This window comes from Physeter macrocephalus, unplaced genomic scaffold, assembly GCF_002837175.3.
Source record: "Physeter macrocephalus isolate SW-GA unplaced genomic scaffold, ASM283717v5 random_549, whole genome shotgun sequence".
Lineage (NCBI taxonomy): Eukaryota > Metazoa > Chordata > Mammalia > Artiodactyla > Physeteridae > Physeter > Physeter macrocephalus.
Genome location: NW_021145952.1, coordinates 29,556 through 49,652, shown reverse-complemented (window position 1 = coordinate 49,652; position 20,097 = coordinate 29,556). Strand labels below are relative to the sequence as shown.

The window sequence follows — 20,097 nt, the reverse complement described above, 5'->3', positions numbered from 1 at the left end:
CCGGCCCCCATCCCGTCTGCCGAGATCCCACGCCCTCACGGTGCTTCTGGCTAACCCCACGGGCAGGGCTGGCCCAGCGATGTCAGGGGTCCCGGCCTCGCTGCCGACGGCCTGACCCCACCAGCCACTTCGCCAGGCAACTTCCCAAGAATTCGGGGACTACGAGAAGAGGCCTCCCCCAGCAGCCGGCACCCCGCCACCTTCTTGCTTCTTCCCCACCTTCTCCAGACAAACTGCTCTCTCTGTGCACAGGGCCGAGCGAGGTAGGTTGTTGGGAGGATGCGCCCTGGTCCCCCACCCGGAGACATTTCTCTTTTCTTGCCCGCTCCCGCCCCAGAGGACCTTGACCAGCCAGCTCCGCTCAGACCACGCGTGTGGGGCGGTTTGTTCGGGTTGGTCTGAGACCTGTCCTTTCGTGTGCAGACCCTTTTCCATCAGTGACCGTGAAAGGCACACTCGTCGAGGGCCAGGGAAAGATCAGGATGCCAGTGTCCTTTCATGTGTCCCACCTGCCCCCATGGAGACGGAAGTAGGACTCTTAACGCACTCGTCGATGCATCACGGTCCGTGCGTCTTCTGCAGCTGCCCCTGGGATTGTGTTCAGCTGGTCCCCCTGGAGTAACAGGTTTTCTCCAGCAGAAAGCGAAGCGACATGGCGCTCAGGGACCCTGGGCCCCCAAGCCGCTGGCGGCGGCGCCGGGGCCTGGCCCGTGGCTGCTACTCCCCTGCCCCAAGCCCAGGGGTTGGAGTGGAAACAGCCCCAGGGGCGCTCAAGGCCCCAGGTCCCAGCAGCCTGGGCTCGCCTGGCAGCGGCCGTGGATGAGCCTCCTGCCCTCGCTGAGGTCCAGGCGGCAGCCGCCCCGCGATGCCCTTCCCATCCTGGCACACCCACGTCCCCCGCCCCGCGAGGCCCCGCGAGGAGTGGGGTTTGCCGGCATCGAGTGGGGGCTGGCAGGGCTCTGGGACCTGCCCCACCCCGAGGCTGTGACGGCTACCCTCAGGGCTGTTGTGGAAGCTTGTCCCTTCCCTCCGACCCCAAGATGGCACGTGCCTCCTCCCGACCTGGCGCGGGTCCCGGCCTGGCTGTCACCCCGAGGCCCGGCCTGTTCTCCTGGGTCCCAACTTCTATGTCCCTCCTGAGAGTGGATCCAAATTACCCCCGCTCCTCCCCTTTGCCTCCTCCCTGGCCCTGAGCACCCACCCGCGGCCTCGAGGAGGCTGTCGGCGAGTGAATGAATGAACGAACGGACTGGGCAAGGAGGTGTATGATCGACCCCCCGCCACCCCGACCCCGGGGAGGCGCCTCCAGGAACCTCCCAGAACCTGGCACTGAATACAAGACAGAAAACCATCAGCAGTGCTTATAATTCTTCTTTAAAAACAAACAACCCCCCCCCCACAAAACATAGAACTCCCCATCCCGAACCAGCCAAGCGTGTAACAGGTTAGCGGTTAGCAGAAGAGAGAGGCGTGAAGTCACACGCACGTCACTGCGCGACATCGTGGCGGGCGGCTGGCGTGGCTGGGGCCCGCGGAGCAGCAGGGCTGTACTCCACTCGCACAATAAATAAACACGGTGCCAACAGCATCCCTTACACTAGTGAGACACGAGGATGAAACAAAGCAGAACGGCTGCACGCTTGTTATGCCAAAATTTGGCTTAAAAAAAAAAAATCCACAAAGGTGAACGCTCAGGACACTTGTCAGCAGTGTGTTCAGAAGGAACGGAGTCTCTGCCCCAGAACACAGACACGCCTGCCTTCTAAGGGGCGGCCAGGGCGGGGGCCCTGGGCCGCACGGGGCCCCACAGCCCCGAGAATCACAGCCTGGGCCCCCCCACCTGGCTTCCCACGTGCTGGGGAGAGCCACGCTTCAGAACTACCTCTGACCTTTCAGTGAATAAAAGGACCCCGTCACTCCTGCAGGGATGGCACCATCCCACTTCCCCAAGATGCACATGGTGGGAAGGCCACTGCAGTCTGGACAGGGACACCTGGCTCCCTGCACTCTGCCAGGTCACATCCAGAGCCGGTGGTCTGACCACGATGCGTCCTAAGTGTCGCTCTGACACCCTGGAGGGAAGAGGCCAAAATCTGCTCAGGGGTTGCCGGACCACCGCGGAAAGGCAGTGGGCAGTGCGCCCCAGGCAGCACCCTGCCCGCCACCTGCGCGAGGGGCTGCGGTGGCTGCGATGGCCACAGTCTCCTCCTGAAGGGACACAATCCCACCAGGCAGGTGGTACAGCAGCTGCGGCCCCCATTTACAGGTGAGAAAACTGAGGCCCCAACACAGAAAGTCTAAAATCAGGTCTCTGACTTCCTGGGTGACATTCTGCCTTCAGACGTTGAGCTGGGCCCCTAGATGCGTGGATTACAGCTCCGGGACAATTGAGTCGGTGAGGAGACTTCCGTGGACGTCGGTCCCCACATGTCAGGAGCTACAGGCGGGCAGGGGTCTCCTGACCAGCACGAAGAGGGAAGGGCGGACACGTGGCCACCTCTGTTTCAGCCTCAATGCCCAGCCTGGCCCCCCGCAACAAGCTGCTTGTCAGGTCTCTCTGGGCCCATCGGACCACGCGGGGCCCCGGAGCCCAGGTGGGTGGCAGTGGATGGACTGGCCACTCGGAGCTCACGTGGCCCCTGGGAAATGGCTACAGCTGAGCAGTGAGGCTCCATGCCCAAGGGCTAGGCTCAACCTCCCCCTGGTGGGAAGGCCAGGGGTCAGAGGCCGAGGCAGAGCCGCCAGCGCCTAAGAGGGGCCTGGAGGGAGCCGATCTGACCTTGGATGACGCTGCTCCCCAAGCTGACTCTGTGGACAGTGACAGCACAGGAAGGCCAGCCGGTGGCCAGGCCAGAAGGGCTTCTGGGCCTCGGCTGCCTCCCCTGGGGAAAATGCTGTGGGAACCACAAAAACAAAAGCCTGCGAGCACAGCCTCTCTGGAGGGGAGGGTGGGCGTGCCATGCTGGTCTCAGCGGGAGCCAGGCCCCCTGAGTCGGGTGGCCTCCAGAGCTGGTGCAGTCAGAGCGCCGAGGCCTGGACCCTAGCTCCCCGAGCCTGAGACAGGTGACAGGGGAGGGGACAGCAGCGCCTCGGCCAGGAGCTGAGAGCCAGCCCCAGATAGCTGGCAGGGCTGCCGTCCAGCCCTCGAGGCCCGGGAGAGCTGCCTTGCGGGAACACAGAGGAGAAGCCCATGAGGGGGTCACGGCGTCTGCTTCCAGATTTCAAGTGTGAAGCTTTGAAAGGACTAGAGCTTGGCTCCAAAACCGATGCAGAACAGACCTGAAACAGCACTGCCCACTTACCCACCAAAGGAGCTGCCGGAATCCTCTGGCCTTTGCTCGGGCTGACGTCCAGGGACGGACGTACAGTCGGGAGCCCAAAGGTGTCCTGAGTGACAGGGTCTAGCCCCCAAACTGGCCCCCCGATCTGCACGTCCCGGTGGGAGGTCCGGGGTCTCCCAGCTGCCCCTGACTCCCGCTCGGACCCCCCCCCCCCCGCCCGCCCGCGGCAGGCACCAGGGCACCACTGTTGGTCACCCAAGGCCTTTCCTTCTACAAGCCTTTCACTGAGATGTTCTTTCTTTTTTGGGGTTGGGAAGGGAGCTAGCGCAGGTCTTTAAGGCAACGAGACGTGAGCACGTGGGTTAGTTTCACGAAAGTCACTACATCTACAAAAACAGAGAAACGGCAAAGCCGAAGCGCGTGTGTCCAGGCCACCGTCCGGAGGGCGAGGCCGAGCCCGGAACTCTGCCAGGGGGTTCTCAGAACCCCTCCGTTCTCGGAGACGTGCCGGAACCTGGAGACAGGATCTGGTCCCTCTGAGGCACATCGTGCTACAGGCGGCGTTAGGGGAGAAAAGAGCCCCCCTCCCATGTTTCTTTAAAAAATAATCACCTTGGTAGTGTCGACGCGACCTAAGATAAGTTAAAACAAAAATAATAAAGGGACTTCCCTGGCGGTCCAGTGGTTAAGACTCGGTGCTCCCGATGGAGGGGGCACAGGTTCGATCCCTGCTCGGGGAGCTAAGATCCTACATGCCGCACACTGCGGCCAAAAAAAGTAAAGTTAAAAAAAAGTACAAACACACAAAGGTGAGAAGGGAGAAGGCCCGATTCGGCAGGAAGCCCGTGGCCTCCTCGGTCCAACGTTCCCGCCTCCACGCTCGAGAGGTATCCATGGACATCCGTCTTCTGGGACTAAATTCGTACCAGGGTTCACAGTGGCCCGGCCGCCAGCCCGGGGGAGGGACAGTGGGGGCCTCCAGCTGAGCTGCCTGGATGATGGGACCGGAGTCGCTTTCTAAGGGGTGGGTGGTTTAAAACAATCTCTGTGTTTTCTTTCTGGCAGCTTCTGAGATCTTGTCGCTTACGTCTCCTGGGGAACCACATGCATGAGCTTCTGGCAAAGGACCGTCGTGGAAACTGCCAGGAGAAGAGCAGCGTTACTTGGGGATCCTGTGGTCCCGTGCCCGGGGGGTCAGGGCAGCGAGGGACGTGGGCTCACCCCGCCCCGTCGTGATGCGTCCCAAGGTTGTAAGAGAAGCCAGAAAGCCAGAAATTTATGTGGAAACTCCCCATTTGTGTGTGTGTGTGTGTGTGTGTGTGTGTGCGCGTGCGTGTGCGTGTGCGCGCGTGCGTGCGCGTGTGTGTGCGTGCGTGTGTGTGCGCGCGCGCGCACATCAGGCCTGCAGGCCCCCTGACGGTTACGTTACTCAGGGAGGTGTGGCCAAGGATCCTGGCAACAGGTGGGTGCTGGCTCCACCCCTCATCTCGGTTCAGACCCCAGGACCATCGAGAGACGTAACTAGATGGTGGCCCCGCTGCTGGAGGGCTGGGCCACCGCCTGGCTGGCCTCCAGGACCGGCAGCCAGCACGCCCAGCGCGGTCCTCAGAGGGGCTGGAAGAGGCGGGTGTGCCGGCGCCCAGGTGAACCCATCACCCCCAGAGCCTTCACGAGCGTCACTCGGGGGAGATTTGAGAAGGGAGGGGCCCCGCTCTAGGCCCTTGGTGTGTTCTGACAGCTCTTTAGCAGAGACTACAGTCCGGGCTGGAGGCAAAGCTCGAGCAAAATGCCGGACAGCGTCCTGGGCCCCGGGCAGGCGCCCATGGGAATTCTGGGACGGCCGCCCTGGGGATGTGGAAGCCCACGCGGGAGCCTGTCACGCTAACGGCGGTCTCGGCACAGGGTCCTGAGCCAGGCTGGTACATGAGCCCTGCGGCCACAGCGCAGATCGTGTTCTCTCCTCCTCAGCCGGCTGGGTTTAAGCTGGCGGCAGACGGGGATTTCGTTAACTGGCAAGAGCAGCCTGGTCTCCTGGAATCCCCTGTTCTGAGATTAGCTGGTGCGCAGCTGAACGCCTCACCCTGAAGTACGTAGGCTCGGTCACCACCAGACACGCCCAGCTCAGTCTGCACGGCCAGGGCCTCACCCGGCGCGACGCCGACCCCCCGCTGACCCCGGGCCGTGGACACTGCCTGCCGCGTCACTCCTGGCCAGTGCGATGAGGTCAGGGCAGCACCGCCAGGGGGGCGGGCAGACCCCAGGGCGGGTGGAGGAGGCCCGGCTTGGGGGGAGGTACTCACAGATGCTCTGGAGCAGCCACTTGGGCTTGTTTTTCCACCAGACCCCGAGGAAGTAGACAGGCAGGCCACTGAGGATGATGGCGAAGCCGATGCCGCACTCCACGGGGGTCTTCCAAAAGGAGACGGCGATCAGGAAGAGGCAGGCCAGGATGAACAACACCGGGAGGGCCAGGTGAACCTGGGGAGGGGACGCCGCTGACACGGGGAGCCGGGCCTCTCCTCCTGTCCTACCCCGTCGTGTCCTGGCCACCCCTGGGAGCACGGCGTCCTCCCTGTGGCCCCGCCAGGGCCGGCCTCGCCCTTGGGCCCACCCAGCCCTTCCCATGGACCACGCCCGGACAGCCCTGCACCCAGCCGGTCCTTCCCGATCCAAAAGGGCCCGGCCTCCCGGGCTGCCCCACTCGCCGTGCAGCGTCTCTAGGGGTTTCCTAGGGCCTGAGGTTCCCCTGAGTCGTGCTGGCCTCTTGAGAACTGGGACCCCACCTTGTTCTCCGTTTACCCACCTCAGCACCCGGCGCTGGGCGGTGATTACCCAAAGCCCAGCTGGTGCTGGCGGGTGAGCTGGACCAACCAGGCTTTCCAGGTCGGGGAAGGTGGGCCTCCCTGGTTCCCACATCGCAGGGCGGGACCCTGGCCCCGCCCCTCACCACGGTCTCCCGGTGTTGGGGCAACGCCTCTGGGAAGGCCGTGGCCACCCGCTGATAGGCAAGGGGCGCCCACCTCCTCAGAGAGTCCTTGCGGATGGACTGGACCACAGGCTGTGGGGCTGCCTGGCAGACAGCCCCGCCCACACAGGGCCCGGAAGAGGAGCCACAGAGGCACCCACAGCGCAGCCAGGGCCCCAGGGACACTTGTCCCGTCTGCACCCACCGGGCCTCCTGCCAGGAGGCCTGTCCACACCCGCAACCCGCCCTCTGTCTACACCTTGGCAAGAGACCCTGGGGTGAGCAAGGGTCCCATCAGGTCGGCCCTCATGCCTGCTCCACCCCCAGCTCCACAAGGACAGGCCCCCACAAGCAGGGAGCAAGGTGGTCCAGGGCACTGAGGTCGCCGGGTCCCCCGGCAGAACCTGTCCAAGACAGGAAAGCTGGTCCTGGCCGGCCCTGCAGGACTGCACGGTGGGCGAGGGGCCCGTGGACAGGTGCCAGCTGCCGGCCACACGCCACCAGGACCGGACGAGGGGCAGGAGCTGCCGCTCGGCAGCCGCCACGCCACTCCGCCACGACTGTCGGGGGCACGGCTGACGTGCTCACCAGGCCTCCCCAGCAGGGGTGTGACCCCCTTTTTGGAGAAACAAGTCGCCCTCGGGCAGCTACGCCCAGTACTGAGTTTAGGAGGACACAGAGAGCCGACCTCAGGCCGGGGGCCCTGTGGGCAGCCTGGTCCCATTCACCCCGGGGCAAAGTCAGGGGACGCGGCCCTCCGCGGACAAGGTGGGGCCCCTCCCCCCGCCCACGTGCAGTCTGCTCGTGGCCGCCCCGGGCGCCCGGCCCGCCAGCTTCTTCCTTCTGTCCCCCTCCTTTTGCCAGAAGAGAAGCTCTCGGAGGACTAGGCCCTGGGGGCGGGGTGTCTATCGTGACCTTTGACGAACCCCAGCACCTGGAATCAAACAGTCATCAATAGAACTCAAGGGCCCCGCCTAGAGCAGAAGCTGTTCACGCACCGGTCTGCTTGGCTCTCACCAGGGCCCTTGGAGAAGGGGGCCCTGAGCCCCGGCGTGCGGGGGGGGGACGGAGGCCCACAGGCGGACGCTGGCCGCCCGGGCGCACGTGGGGACCGCGCGGACCCTCACCCTGATGGGCCGCTCCAGGTCTGGCTTCTTGTAGCGGAGCCAGATCATCCCAATGATGGCCAGGGCCACACAGAGCCAGTTGAAGAAGCTGAAGAAGTTGATGACGGAGAAAATGTCTTTGGAGAAGGCGTACAGCAGGGTCATGGCGCACTGCAAGCACGGGGATGGGCCGTGAGCCGCCGCGCCGCCGGGGCACGTGGGGCGGGCGGGCCGACCGCACGCGCCCACGCCCGTCTTAAAGGAAGATGTGGGGTGTGGGACACGCAGGCCCTCACGGCAAAGGAAAGCGCTGACCGGGAAGCGGCCAAGGCGCCTGGATTTCAAGGAGGGGTCACAGGCCACGCGCTGCCCTGGGTGGGGAGGTTTGGCTTCACACGCCTCCAGGTTGTTTTTGCTTCTTGTTTCTCTCTCTCGTCCCGCCCCCACCGCCCCGGTACGCGGGCCTCTCGCTGTTGTGGCCTCTCCCGTTGCGGGGCACAGGCTCCGGACGCGCAGGCCCAGCGGCCACGGCTCACGGGCCCAGCCGCTCCGCGGCACGTGGGATCCTCCCAGACCGGGGCGCGAACCCGCGTCCCCCGCATCGGCAGGCGGACTCTCAACCGCTGCGCCACCAGGGAAGCCCCTCTCTCTTTTTTTTAATAACCACCATGTATTAATTTTGGAACGAGAAACAAAAAACTCTCCAGAGCCCTTCGGAGTTCAGGGGAGCGTGTGGCAAAGGGCACAGCGTGGAGAAACACTTCGCGCCAGCCCGTCTGCATCTCCTCCGCGGCCTCCGGTCCGCGGCCTCCGCTCCGCGGCCTCCGCTCCGCAGCCTGGGGACACTAGGCGGAGTCGGGACGGCGTGGCCGCCCCCCGGACTCCCTCTGCAGAGCCCCCAACAATCCCCGAGGGACGTGGATCCCTGAGGGACACGCCCACCCTCCAGCTCGCCCTGCCGGTGACCCCCGCCCCACGGAGGGCGGGAACTCACCGTGAACACGAGCGAGGGCATGGGCGTCAGCAGCCGCGGGTGGATCATGGAGAGGACGGAGGGCAGGTGGCCCTCCCTGGCCCCCACGAAGAACAGCCTGAGGACAGAGGGGGAGGTGGTCGGCCTCGGCCGAGGGACCCAGGCGGGTGGGGAGCGGAGGGGGCCTGTGCTGAGGACTGGGCTCCCTGCCGTGGGCCTCGGTGTCCCTCACAGACCCAGCTGGCAAGGGGCCCTGTCACCTCCAGCCCCCCACAGGGTTCACATGAACCCACGAGAGAGCCTGGACGGACACAGCAGTTGTGTCACCTCTGGGCAGGAATGTGGATTATTTCTGTGTCACTTGAATGTTTTGATAGCTATGTTATTACTCAAAGTAACAAAAAATAGAACTCTCGCAGCGCACGTGAGAAAGCCACATGCAGCAGCTCCCCACGCGGCAGCCCCGCCCGCTCCACCGCTCTGCCGCCAGAGCCTGAGTGACCGCGGGCGGCGGCCCTGGCCGGGCTCACCTGGAAGACGTGAAGAGGGACCCGTTGACGGAGCCAAAGCAGGACAGACCCACGAAGACGGGGATGATCCAGGACATGACGCCCAGGTGGTAGTTCCCGAAGTCCTAGACGGACGCCGAGCGTGAGCCCTGCCCCCTGACGCCCCGCCTGCCCCACCCGGCCGTCCGCGTGGCCCCTCCGCATGCCCCTCACCGCCCCCCACCCCCGGGCTGGCCCCCACACGGTCCCCTCCCCGAGGGCGCAGTATTTATTCGGAAGGTGGGGCAGGCCTCTGAGGTGGGGCTGGAGGTCCGTAACGGACTCAGCCCCTCGGCTCTAAGAGCGACCGTCACGGCGACCACCACAGACGTGCCAACTTAAAGCTGTCCAGGGCGGTCTGGGCACCAGCGCTGCTAAAGCCCCCTGCGGTCCCCACACAGCCAGAGCCCTGCACCCGCCGGCGGGCTTGGTAAAGCACCAGCTCAACCCCTCTGAGTAGGAGCTCAGTTTGCAGACGAGGGGCCCGGCCTGCTCCTCAGCGTGGGCTCGGAGGGCCGCGGCCGGCTCTTAGCGGCAGGTGGCATCTTACCACGGCCACGGCCTCCGACGTGAGCATCTGCTCAGGGGACAGCGTGGTGAAGTAGGCCAGGTTCGTCAGCACGTACACCAGGGTGACGATGGGGAGGGAGATGATGATGGCCAGGGGCAGGTTTCTGCAAGGACCGGGCGGGCACATCACCAAAATGAAGCCCAGGACGGGGCCGGGCCCGTCCCTCGCTGCAGGGGAAGCGGCACGGGACCAGCAAGTGGCTGGAAGGTGACGCTTGGGGCAGGGCAGCTGTGCAAACCTGGGCCAGCGACTCAACGCTGCCAGCCTCCACGCCCCCAACTGTGAAATGGGCTTGCTGCCCATTGTAAGGACAAACCTTCTTCCAGATCACACGGCCCCCATGATCCTTACCCCAGGGGCCCTCCCGGAAGGCCGTGCACTGCTTCTGTCGGGGGCTGGGCTGAGCCCAAGGATGGGCTCTTGGACAGAACCAGGCTTCTTCCTTCTCTCATGTGAAAATGATAAAAACACGCATCTCTGTTCACATACATACCTGTAGGGATTAATCATCTCCTCTGTGACGAAATTCAAGTAATTCCTAGAATTTAGAGAGCAGGCTTTTATTATACGTTCCTCCCGCAGTCAACGGGAAGAAAGAACGCAGGTTCCATGGGGAGTCCGTCCTGGCTGCCCTGGGCCGGTGGAGACGGGACACCCACACCCCCAGGTCCCACCTGGTGAGCAGCTGGGGGCATGGGGGCGCCTCCTGAGATGGCGATGGCCCTGCCCCTCCCCAGCGCCGTCCCCCCTGGGAAGCAGCACCGTCCCTGAGGTGGCAGCAGGGGTTTATCTCGGGGCCCCGTTCTCGGGGGCAGGCACGAGACGAGAACAGCACTGCTATGAGGGCCCCTCTCTCTGTGCTTCCTCGGGAAGCATGGGGTTTCCTGCCCCTGCCCCAGAGAATCGCCCGCGGATAGCTGAGAGGTGTGGACTTCTGGACACTCTGGGGCCCGGCACGTGTGCCCCAGGGCCCAGATGTTCTAGAACCTACCATCCCCCGTAGGCAAAGAGGCCGCTGTACAGCGCCAGCACGATGTTCCCCACGTCCGCTTTGGAGCCTTCAAATGAGGACTTGGGGTCCAGATTGGACACGTTACCTGGCAGGGGCCAAATAGACAGATAGGGATTCTGGGTTAGAGATCGCGGCACGGAGGCCAAGCCGCAAGTTCTGAAATGTTCCTGGATCAAAATACAGTAATAGACAAAAATGCAACAGATTAAATGCACCTGTGAGCCACCAGACTCCCAGGGGCCGGGGCGGGCAGGCAGGGTGAGCGCACTTCTGCTACGTCTGTGGCCCCTGGCCCCGCCCACTCGAGGGGGGGAGGGCAGCTCTGCAGACCCCCGGCCGGGCAGACAACCAGCGCCCATCTGTGCCTGAGGGACAGGATGCCTGGGACGGGCAGGCACCGGGGTGGGTCTGCCTTGCCTGGGCTGCAGGGCACTGTGCGCCTCAGAGGACGCTCCCTGCAAGACCCCGAGATGCGGCCCAGTCAGGTCACCTGGGCTGCGTCTCCACTCTCCCCCTTAGTGCTGGGAGCCCGGAGCTGCTAAGTGTAAGCCAGGCTTCTCGTCTGGGCACACGAGCTCCCGAAGACGACCTGGACCCTCCCCGGGACGCGGCCGCACCCGAGGGGCTGTAGCTGGTGAGGGACGGTGGGCTCAGCTCTGTTCCCTAACCCAGATGCACGTACTGGGCTCTTGGACACAAGGGGGTCGGCTTCTCTGCTGACCATTTCCACCCTGAATGGCCCCAGGCGTCCTGGGCTTGTGGCCCTATCGCTCCAACCTCTGCCCCTGCCTTCACTGGCACCTCTGCTGTGGCTCCTCTTGCGTCCCAAAAGGACACCTGTCACTGGACTTAGGGCCCCCCTAACCCAGGATGATCTCAGCTCCATCTTTTCCTTAATTACACCTATAGAGACCCTTTTCCTGAATAAGGCCACATCCACCGATTCCGTTGGACATGTTTTGGCGGCCACCACTCAACCCAGTATGGTAGACGCGAAACGTGGGGGCCTTAGAAGGGTCCCTGGCTACTAGGACAGTGTCTGGCCCTTTCTGAGGCTGTTACACCATCTGTGAAATGGCCCCATAACACCCAGGCCCGGAAAGACTCGCTCCATAAGGAGGAACCAGCCTGACAGCCAGGTGCCGACAGACACGGGCAGGGGGTCGGCCAGACTCCAGAGGTTTTTAGTTCCTGGCTCCCCGGCTATGGGTGCGTCCATGACACAGGCCCCATGGCTCTGGATATGAGGGTCTGTGCCCCGTCCTGCTGAGAAGCATGTGGTCCACGACCTGAGGGACCAGGCTGAGATGTGACCCTAGGGCTGCTACATGGGTCACTGCCGCCCATGGCTGGAGGATCTGCAGGTCCCTCGGGGGATGGGGGGATGGGGGGATGGAGGACGCCACACTTTCCACAAGGGCGATGGCCTTGGTCACACCAGGAACACAACAGGGTGATGGTACGAGGAGGTCGAAAAGCGGACCCGTGGCAGGGAGGCTCCCATAAAACTCCATCATTCTACCCAGTCAAAGCCTGCACTTCAAGGCAGCACCGATTTCCTCTGGCAAACACCGCGGGGGGAGGGGAGGGACCCCAAGTTCCTTTCTGGGTCCATATGCTCTGGATGCCTGGACTCTGCCCTGCAGGTGTGCTCAGGCCTGAGCTGGGCGAAGGACTTAGGACGCAGGGTCCCTTCTGCTCCCCAGATGAGGCCACGGTCTCGTGCTGAGACAAGGCTCCAGGGAGGCTGGCACCTCACCCAGCCCGCCACCCACATGTGGATCTGTGTTGGAGGCCCGGGCCCTGAGACCGCCTGGTCACAGGGTGGTCAGCAGGCTGGTGGGCGGGGGCAGTGCAGAGAGCCGACTCAGGACAGGGCACCTCAGCACAGCACCCAGAGCCTGTCTGCTCCCCACGGAATGTTCTGGAATGTGCCTTCCTTTACATCTGTGACGAGGGGGAGGGGCATCTGTCCCACAAGTCGCTCGGGGAAGCCGCGGCTCCGGCCACCTGCCCACGGACCTGGGTCTGGCATCCTGAGCGGCCAGCCGCCCCCAGACGCTGCAGCTGCTCCCGCTACCCCAGGTCTCCAGAGGACCCCGCACCCCTACAGGGCGTTCTGCTGCCAGTCAGGGTCTCGCAACTACTTCTGGAACATTAAAGGCCTTTCACAGCAAGGGCTCCTTACAAGTAACGCACTTGTGATTTTCTCCTCAATCTGCACCATTTCCCCATCAGGACATACTTCAATCTCCTGCTTGTGCTTCAAGGGGAACTGCTTTTCGCATACCCTGGAAGATAGATCTGGGTGCAGCCATTAAAACTGGCTCCCAGGACTTCCCTGGTGGCGCAGTGGTTAAGAATCCGCCTGCCAATGCAGGGGATACGGGTTCGAGCCCTGGTTCGGGAAGATCCCACATGCCGCGGAGCATTTAAGCCCGTGCGCCACAACTACTGAGCCTGAGCTCTAGAGCCCGGGAGCCACAACTACTGAAGCCTGCGTGCCTAGAGCCCGTGCTCCGCAACAAGAGAAGCCACCGCAATGAGAAGCCTGCGCACCTTAACGAAGAGTAGCCCCCGCTCGCCGCAACTAAAAGAAAGCCCGCGTGCAGCAACTAGGACCCAATGCAGCCAAAGATAAATAAATAAATAAATTTATTTATTTAAAAAAACCTGGCTCCCACCTCAAGCACGATCCTGAATTAGTGACACTGTACACACGTGTGTGCATGTGCATACACCACGGATACACACACGTGCACGTGTGGGCTACAGACACGGCTATGCAGGAGGACGGCCTGTACACTTGCTGAGAATAAAATTCAAGGCTTGAAATACAGGCTGGGGTTACAGAACCACTGTTTTCAGCCCCGAGGCCTGGGAAGCCTCTATGTTTTCATCACGGGGCTCTGTGCTAACAGCTCGGAGTCCTGACGTAAACGCGTCATTGCCCTGAGACAGTGGATGGAATTCCTGCTGCAGAATGGTTATTTCCTGGATTTACAGAGTGACTTCGCAGCCTCTGAAACCCCAAGAAAATCCTAGCCGCTCTGGCCCAAACGCAGACTGAAGACTCACGGGCTCCACTGGGGGCCTCGGTAGGACAGGTGAGCCTGGGCCGACCTGCTGGGAGCTCTCCTGATTATCCGGGGCCTCATTCCCTGTCTACAAAGCGCCCGAAGCCCCTGGAGGAAAGTGGGCGTCCAGGTGCACAGGGGCCAGCACACCCCCTTGCTTCTGTCCTGGCACGGTGGTCGGGGGGGTGGTGGTGGTTGAGGGGGAGCTCAGCCAGGAATTTGGCTGCTTTGGGCCCCGATCCGCCACTGCAGGTCCCTCTGTGCTGCCCCCTCCCTGTCACCTCCCTCCCACCGACAGCCAGCCGCCCGGATTGGGTGCACACGTGGGCCCCCTCGGCAGAACTCCTGGGTCTGTCCAGCCTCCGTGTGAGCTGGAGGGCCGCCTGGATCAGACCCGCAGCCTGGCCGGGCACCCGACCAAACGCTGGCTGAACTCTGCCCTCCTCTCCACGGGGGCCTTGGAACGGGCGCCGGGCCTGCTGGCTCTGCGCGGCACTTGGCCCCGGGACCCCCAGGACAGGCACGGCTCGGGGGAGCCCACCCGGGGACAGTGGCTCCGCCTGCCCACGCCGTCCGGGCATCCTGTTGGGGCTGGAGCCCTCACAGCAGGTGGGTTTGCAGAGGTCTGGAGAGCTGGGGGGACGGCGTGCGTGGCACCTGCCTGGCAGTCTCCAGAGCAGCAAAAGAAGCAAGGGAGGCAGCCACAACCCCATGGAACGATGTGTGTCCGCAGCTGCTCGGTGCCTGGCGGCCACCGCAAGGGACACACAAGGAAACCCCCCTGGGAGAGCAGATCAGGGCAGATCCCAGACCCCGCATGGTGGTCTCAGCCACGCACCGGCCCCAGCAACATGAGGTGATGGGAGACACTTGGGATTGTCACGGCTGGGGGCGTCATCCAGTGGGTGGAGTCTGGGTGACGCGAACACCCGGGAACACACGAGACGGCCAACGCAGCAGACAGTGCTGGGCAGGATCCCGCTATAGACAGTGCTGGCGGGTGCCTGGCTCACGTGCTCGGTCGTTCCCCCCACGGACCCCAAACCGGGATGCCATCCTTGTTAAAAACACAGAGCTCCAGGCGCCGGCCAGACACGGGATGGATGACCTCGTTAACACCCCACCCCCGCCCATGACCGCCGAGCTCCCCACTCCGGCTCTGTCCTCATGGGGCCCCCAGGCCCCCAGAAGGCAGGCAGGCAGGAAAGTCATCACGATGGACAGATGGGGGAGCGCAGGCCCCCCCACAGGGGCCGGAGGTGTGGGAACCCCAGGACCCACAGTTTAACGGGGTCCCTGGACCACCCCGTCTCTGGGGCTTCTCGGCAGGCCTCAAAGCCGCCTCTAACTTGCTGCTCACCCAGAAGGTGCTGCCACCCGGGGTGGGTCCCGCCCCTGGGCTCACCCGCGGTGCACGCAGGCCCCGAGGCCGCTTCATAGGGTCTGCCCATCTCAGAGGGCCGCGGGAAGCTGAAAGCTAGCGCAGAGCCACATCCTGGGCTCTCTGGCAGCCTCGGGAACCAGGGTGACTGGGGTGGGAGTGTTCACAAGGCCCCAGGGAGCGGATTTCAGGGAAAGCAGCCCAGACCCCTGCGTCATGCAGACAGAGCCATGGCAACCCTCGACCCGGCGGCGCAGGGCACCCCACTCTCAGAGGAGCCGCGCGCACGGGGACAGGACCAGGAGCCCCGGGGGATGTGCCCGACCCTCTGAATCAGAGGACGAGGGTTCCTCATGCTCTCTGTGTGCCCCCAAGGTCCTGCCGGGCTTATGTCACACTCACCGGGGCTTGGCCTGGGCCCGGGCATGGGAACCCACAGTCTGTCAAAGCCCAGTCTGGAGGTGGCAGCTGGGGGCGAGCTGGAAAAGCCCCAGAGCCTCAGGGTGACCGGGCCGCGCCCTGCCCAGTGCTTTCCCCCCCGCCACTGCCCAGGGGCAGCCCTCCCAGGACGGCGACGCTGACTGTGAGACAGTCGCTCCCCAAACCAGGGCGGGCGGGTGTCCACTGTGCAGGAACCGTCCACCCGGTCCCTCCTGAGCCCTCTGGGGCTCCACATAATGGTCGTGCATGTGGCAGAGCGCGCCGAGCAGGGTACCCCCCAAGTTCATGTCCCCCTGGAACCTAGGAAGGTGACCTGCTCTGGAAAAGGACCTTTGCCGACGTGATCAAGGCAAGGATCTCAAGGTTGAGACCGCGGACTAGGGTGCGCCCCAATTCCCCGAGAGCGTCCTTATGAGACACAGAAGCACGGGGGCCACGTGAGGACAGAGGCAAGGGGTGTAGCCACGAGCCCGGGAAGCACTGGAGCTGGAAGAGGCAAGGAGGCCCCCGCTCCAGGTTTCAGAGGGAGCTCGGCCCTGATTCTGGACTGCCAGCCCCAAGACTCTGAGGGGGTAACTGCTGTCGTCTTAAGGCCCTGGTCTGCGCCCCGTGCTGCGGCTGCCCCAGGACGCTCCCTGTTTCCGCCGTGCCTTCACAGGCATGGTCAGGACACGCAACAGCCGTGGCCTTGGATCCCGTCTCACCATCACGGGCCAAGCGAGCAGGTGCCTGGCCGTGGGACTAAGCTCCACCTGAGAGTCAGCTCTGCATGACTCCTGCCCTGAGCGGGTCTCCTGCTCCACGCAGAGACCAGGCACGCTTGGGAGGCTGCATCCCACAGCTGGCCTGCCGCGGGCCCCTCTCTCCCATCTCCACACCCGGGGCTGAGCGCACGGTGTCTGGTGCCTATTCTCCGCTCTGCCTCGGCGGGGGGGGTGACGGTGCCCCTTCACCGTGGCCAGCATCCGTCTCTGGTGTCGTCTGTCTTTTAAACTCCTGGAGGAGCTGCCCTGGGACCTCAAGACCAGCTTCAAGGCTCAGAGGACCCTCTCTGCACTGCACAGGCTGCAGAGACCCCTGGGCACTAAGCGTGCCCAGCACAGGGCTGTGTGGCTGCCGCCCCCGTCCTGCTGCGGCCCCGTCGAGCAGCTGACCACCCAGGGCACGGGTGAGCAAGGTCAGCAGGGGGAGAGAGCCAACTTCCAGGCCTTTGATTTCATCCCCGAGGGTGGCACAAGCAAAGCATGTGACTTCCGATCTGTGATGACTCTGCACTTGGAATGTGCACAGAGCCACGCAGGCCGACAGAAAGGTCTCAATTAAAAACAATCAAAGAGCACCCAGAGGAAAGAGCCACCCGCGTCAGAGTCCTCCCGTGGTGGCCGAGGGGGGCCCGTGTCTGCCGCGTGACCTGCTGCTCTGGGCATTCGGTGAGGAGCAGACCGGGCCGCCCTCCCCCTCGGCCCCGGCCCTGTCTCCTGGGGCACAGGTGACCATGGGGAGAACTGAACCCCAGCCACGTGGCCCCCGTTACAGCATCCTGCGGTCCCAGCATGACCCTGAGCCCCTCTGAGACGGCCTCCATCACAGGTACCCTAAGTCCTACACTAGGGGAGGCCGAGCCCGGGAGCCCCCGAAACGTCTCCCCTCCCCGTGAGGACGGCAGCCCTGTTCACAGGCCACCCGAGCTGCCTGCCCACACCCTGAAGACAGTTTCAGGGGGCCACCAAGGCCTGGGGCTGCTGTGGCTACTGTGGCCACGTCACACATGAGGACACCAAGGCTCCAGCAGGCGAAGGGCCCTGCTGAGACCCAGACCCTCCCAGGACGAGGGTCTCCTCCCTGCCCCCCAGTGCTCTGGCCACGTGGCTGGGCGCCCAGGGCCTTCCCCACCAGCTCCGGACACCAGCCTGCGACAGGACGCAGGGTGGGCCGTCCCTCGAGGGAGCTCTCGTCCCCGCACACAGGGCCCATCGTCACGGGCCTTGTGGGGTCATGACTGGACCCCGACCCTGCTACAGGCCAGGCAGGCTCGGGCCACCACTGCTCTGTGCCCTGGGGGCCCACTAACCGAAGAACTAAACACACACTGTCAAGTGACTCCCAGCCGAGTCCCAGCCCTGGGGGCACGCGGGCCTTCACAGCTCCACCGGGGCCTCCCCACTGCCAGGACCCCCTTCGGCCCAGGTGGACCCCTGCCACCCCTGCCCGAGGTCACTCCATGGCAGTGCCCAGACACAGATGATCAGCACAGGGTCCAGAAGCCTCCACGCCCAGGTCTCCTGGACACGGGGGCCTATGTCTCAGCGCCAGGTAATCTCGCAGGAGCTGCCACGGAGGCCAGGGCCCAGGGCCGGGCCTGTCGGTTCCCCCTCCCGTGAGCTCCCCCGGGGGCACCCTTTATTTGCAGGGTGACGCCAGCTGCTCCAACTACTCCGGAGACGCCGGGGGCCCCCCCACCGGAGGACACAGCCGAGCAAAACCACAACGGTCCCGCTGTGTGTCCTCCAGGAGGGGCCGGGGCTCAAGGGAAGAGCCTTCCTTCCTCCCACCCTCCGGTCTTGGAATGGCCTGACCTTGGGCCGTGGGCCTGCTGGGCGCTGGAGGTAAAGGGGCGACAGACAGAAGTAAAGGACAAAAGCGGGCACGAGGTGCCCTGTGCCCAGCGTTGTCACTCAGCCCTGGTCCTCGGGGCTCCCCCTCCACACCACGCGCTGGGCCTGCTTCTCTCTGTGGCCGGCCCTGGCCAAGCCTCCCCCCCGCCAACTTCGTGACCACTGGGATCTGAAATGCCGGCCTGGTTTCAGGGCCCCCCTCCTGAGAAGGCTGGGGGAAAACCCAGAGGCCTCGCGTGGTGTCAGGCCCCGCATGCATGACTCCCCGGGCCTCTGGGCCACCTGAGCCCCTCCCGGGCCCTGCAGAGCCAGCCCCGGGCACACCAACTCTGAGCCTTCATCCAGCCGTCTCTCTGGCCCTCAGAAGCGCCCTCCTGATCGGGGACGAGCCCTGCCTGTCCGCACACCAGACACGGCGCGAGCCCTGGACGGCGGGGCCGGGTCCTCAACTGAGTCTCAGCACAGAGCCACACCCGGGGCCTCAGAAAGTTCTGGTGAAGGAGGACGGGAAGGAGGGCGGGACTGCCCACAAGTCTCACTGGCGACGAGGACGAGGCCTGGAACCTGGACCTGCTGGGCCCCACGCCCCAGCCCCTTCTGCAGCCCCCAGACCCCTCTGGGCGCCAGGCAGGCCAGGCGGGGCCGGGCACTGGTAAAGGACAGAGACGGCGCGTGGGCCGGTCTGTGAGATGCGGGTCATGTCCTCCAGATGCACCGCGGCTCGCGGCCAGTTTGGGCACCACCACGCTGAGCCCCTGCCCGAGGGGTCCCGGCCCTCCCACCAACGTTCAGCGTGGGATCCTGGGGGCAGCCGCCCAAGGGGGAAGTCAGGCAAGTCTCGCGGGGAAAGGGTTGTTTTCACAAAGTGTCCTCTACGAGGGAGGGCATCCATCCGGGAGGGAAACCAGGGGACAGGAATTTTGCAGACACTGCACTGCCTCCCAGGTTCAGAAAGGAATGGCTTCGGGGGGAGGACGTTTTCGATGGCAACAGAATTATAAACACGTTATGTATTCAAGCTGAACAAAGGCTCTTTGCTATCCCTGCTGAAATTTGTTTTTACAAAACTCCGGCCCCCCTACATTCTTCATCAGCCTGTATCTAATCGCACCAGCCGAGCAAAACCTTCACCAGCAAGTCCTCTTCAAACGACACTGACGTGCTTGCCGGCTAGACCGTCTGGTGGGCGCAGGATGGATTTTTCCTCCTACCCACTGGTTTCCACCCATAACTCTCCACGGCAGGGGGTCCCTCAGCTCCCTTAGGGTTCCCGTCAGCACTCCTGGTACCCGGAACCCAGCCGGCCAGGGTCCTCCAGACAAAGTCTTGTCTTTAGGAAGATGCTGGAACCTGAGATCCCAGGAAGCCAGGGGACACAGAGGCCGGTCTCCCCGCTCCCAGACACACGGGGCTACGAGGGTGGGGGCGGTGTTGCTCTGTGTCCTCACGGTGACCTCAGCCCCTACGTCTAGACCACAGATCTGTGGCAGCCACGCAGAAGGCTACCGTGGGCGTGCCATCCAGCCGTCCTGGAGAAGCCAGCACCTCCACTCACCAAGAGACACCCCCGAGAATGTTCCCGAGAGCATCCCTCTCAGTAGCCAGAAACAGGGAGACTCCACCTGCCCACAGCATAAACTCTGCGGCACATCGCGAGAACGCGGCCCAGCAGGAAGACACACTGCCGCCAGACGCCACTGCGTCGGCGCCCATCGTGGGAGGGGTCGCCATGGCGGGCGGCCATCCACAGGGCATGGGGACCCTGCTGGGGGCCGGGGGCACGTTCCTGCCTGGAAGATCCAGCGGCACTGGCGACAGTCCCTCTCGGCCGTGCTCCTAATGCAGGAGGCGCGTCACCAAGCTCTCTCCACGAACCAACGCCCATCCTGGTCACCACCGGGCCCGCCCCGTGTGGGCAGGACAGCGGCCTCTGCGTGGAGGACCTGTTTCTCCTGCTGCTCCGGGACGGAAGACCCGCCGGGTGACGTTCAGCCCGCCTAACTCAGCGTCAGTGCTTCTCCCGGGACCGCGTGACGCGCCGACTCCAGGGACACCCGTTAGCTAAGGCGGTGGACCTGGGGCCGGGCGCTCAGAGATGGGGACCCCCTCCCCCCTCCCTCCCCACAC

General features: G+C 64.2%; 1 protein-coding gene across 3 annotated transcripts in view; it reads right to left on the bottom strand.

Moving 5' to 3' along the window:
* Positions 1-1,346: 1,346 nt before the first annotated feature.
* The window catches only part of SLC7A5 (solute carrier family 7 member 5), a 34,484-nt gene continuing 15,733 nt past the window's right edge, over positions 1,347-20,097 (bottom strand). The window contains exons 3-10 of one of the 3 annotated variants that reach the window (XM_024124907.2): positions 10,436-10,541; positions 9,938-9,982; positions 9,424-9,547; positions 8,856-8,959; positions 8,347-8,443; positions 7,374-7,523; positions 5,582-5,759; positions 1,348-4,420 (exon numbers count right to left, since the gene is read on the bottom strand). In XM_024124907.2, the coding sequence (XP_023980675.1) occupies positions 4,365-4,420; positions 5,582-5,759; positions 7,374-7,523; positions 8,347-8,443; positions 8,856-8,959; positions 9,424-9,547; positions 9,938-9,982; positions 10,436-10,541 (860 nt within the window). In that variant the 3' untranslated portion in view covers positions 1,348-4,364. Of the gene's footprint in view, positions 4,421-5,581; positions 5,760-7,373; positions 7,524-8,346; positions 8,444-8,855; positions 8,960-9,423; positions 9,548-9,937; positions 9,983-10,435; positions 10,542-20,097 lie in introns of all 3 variants that reach the window. The other 2 variants (XM_007111283.3, XM_007111284.3) reach the window with 2 other exon arrangements.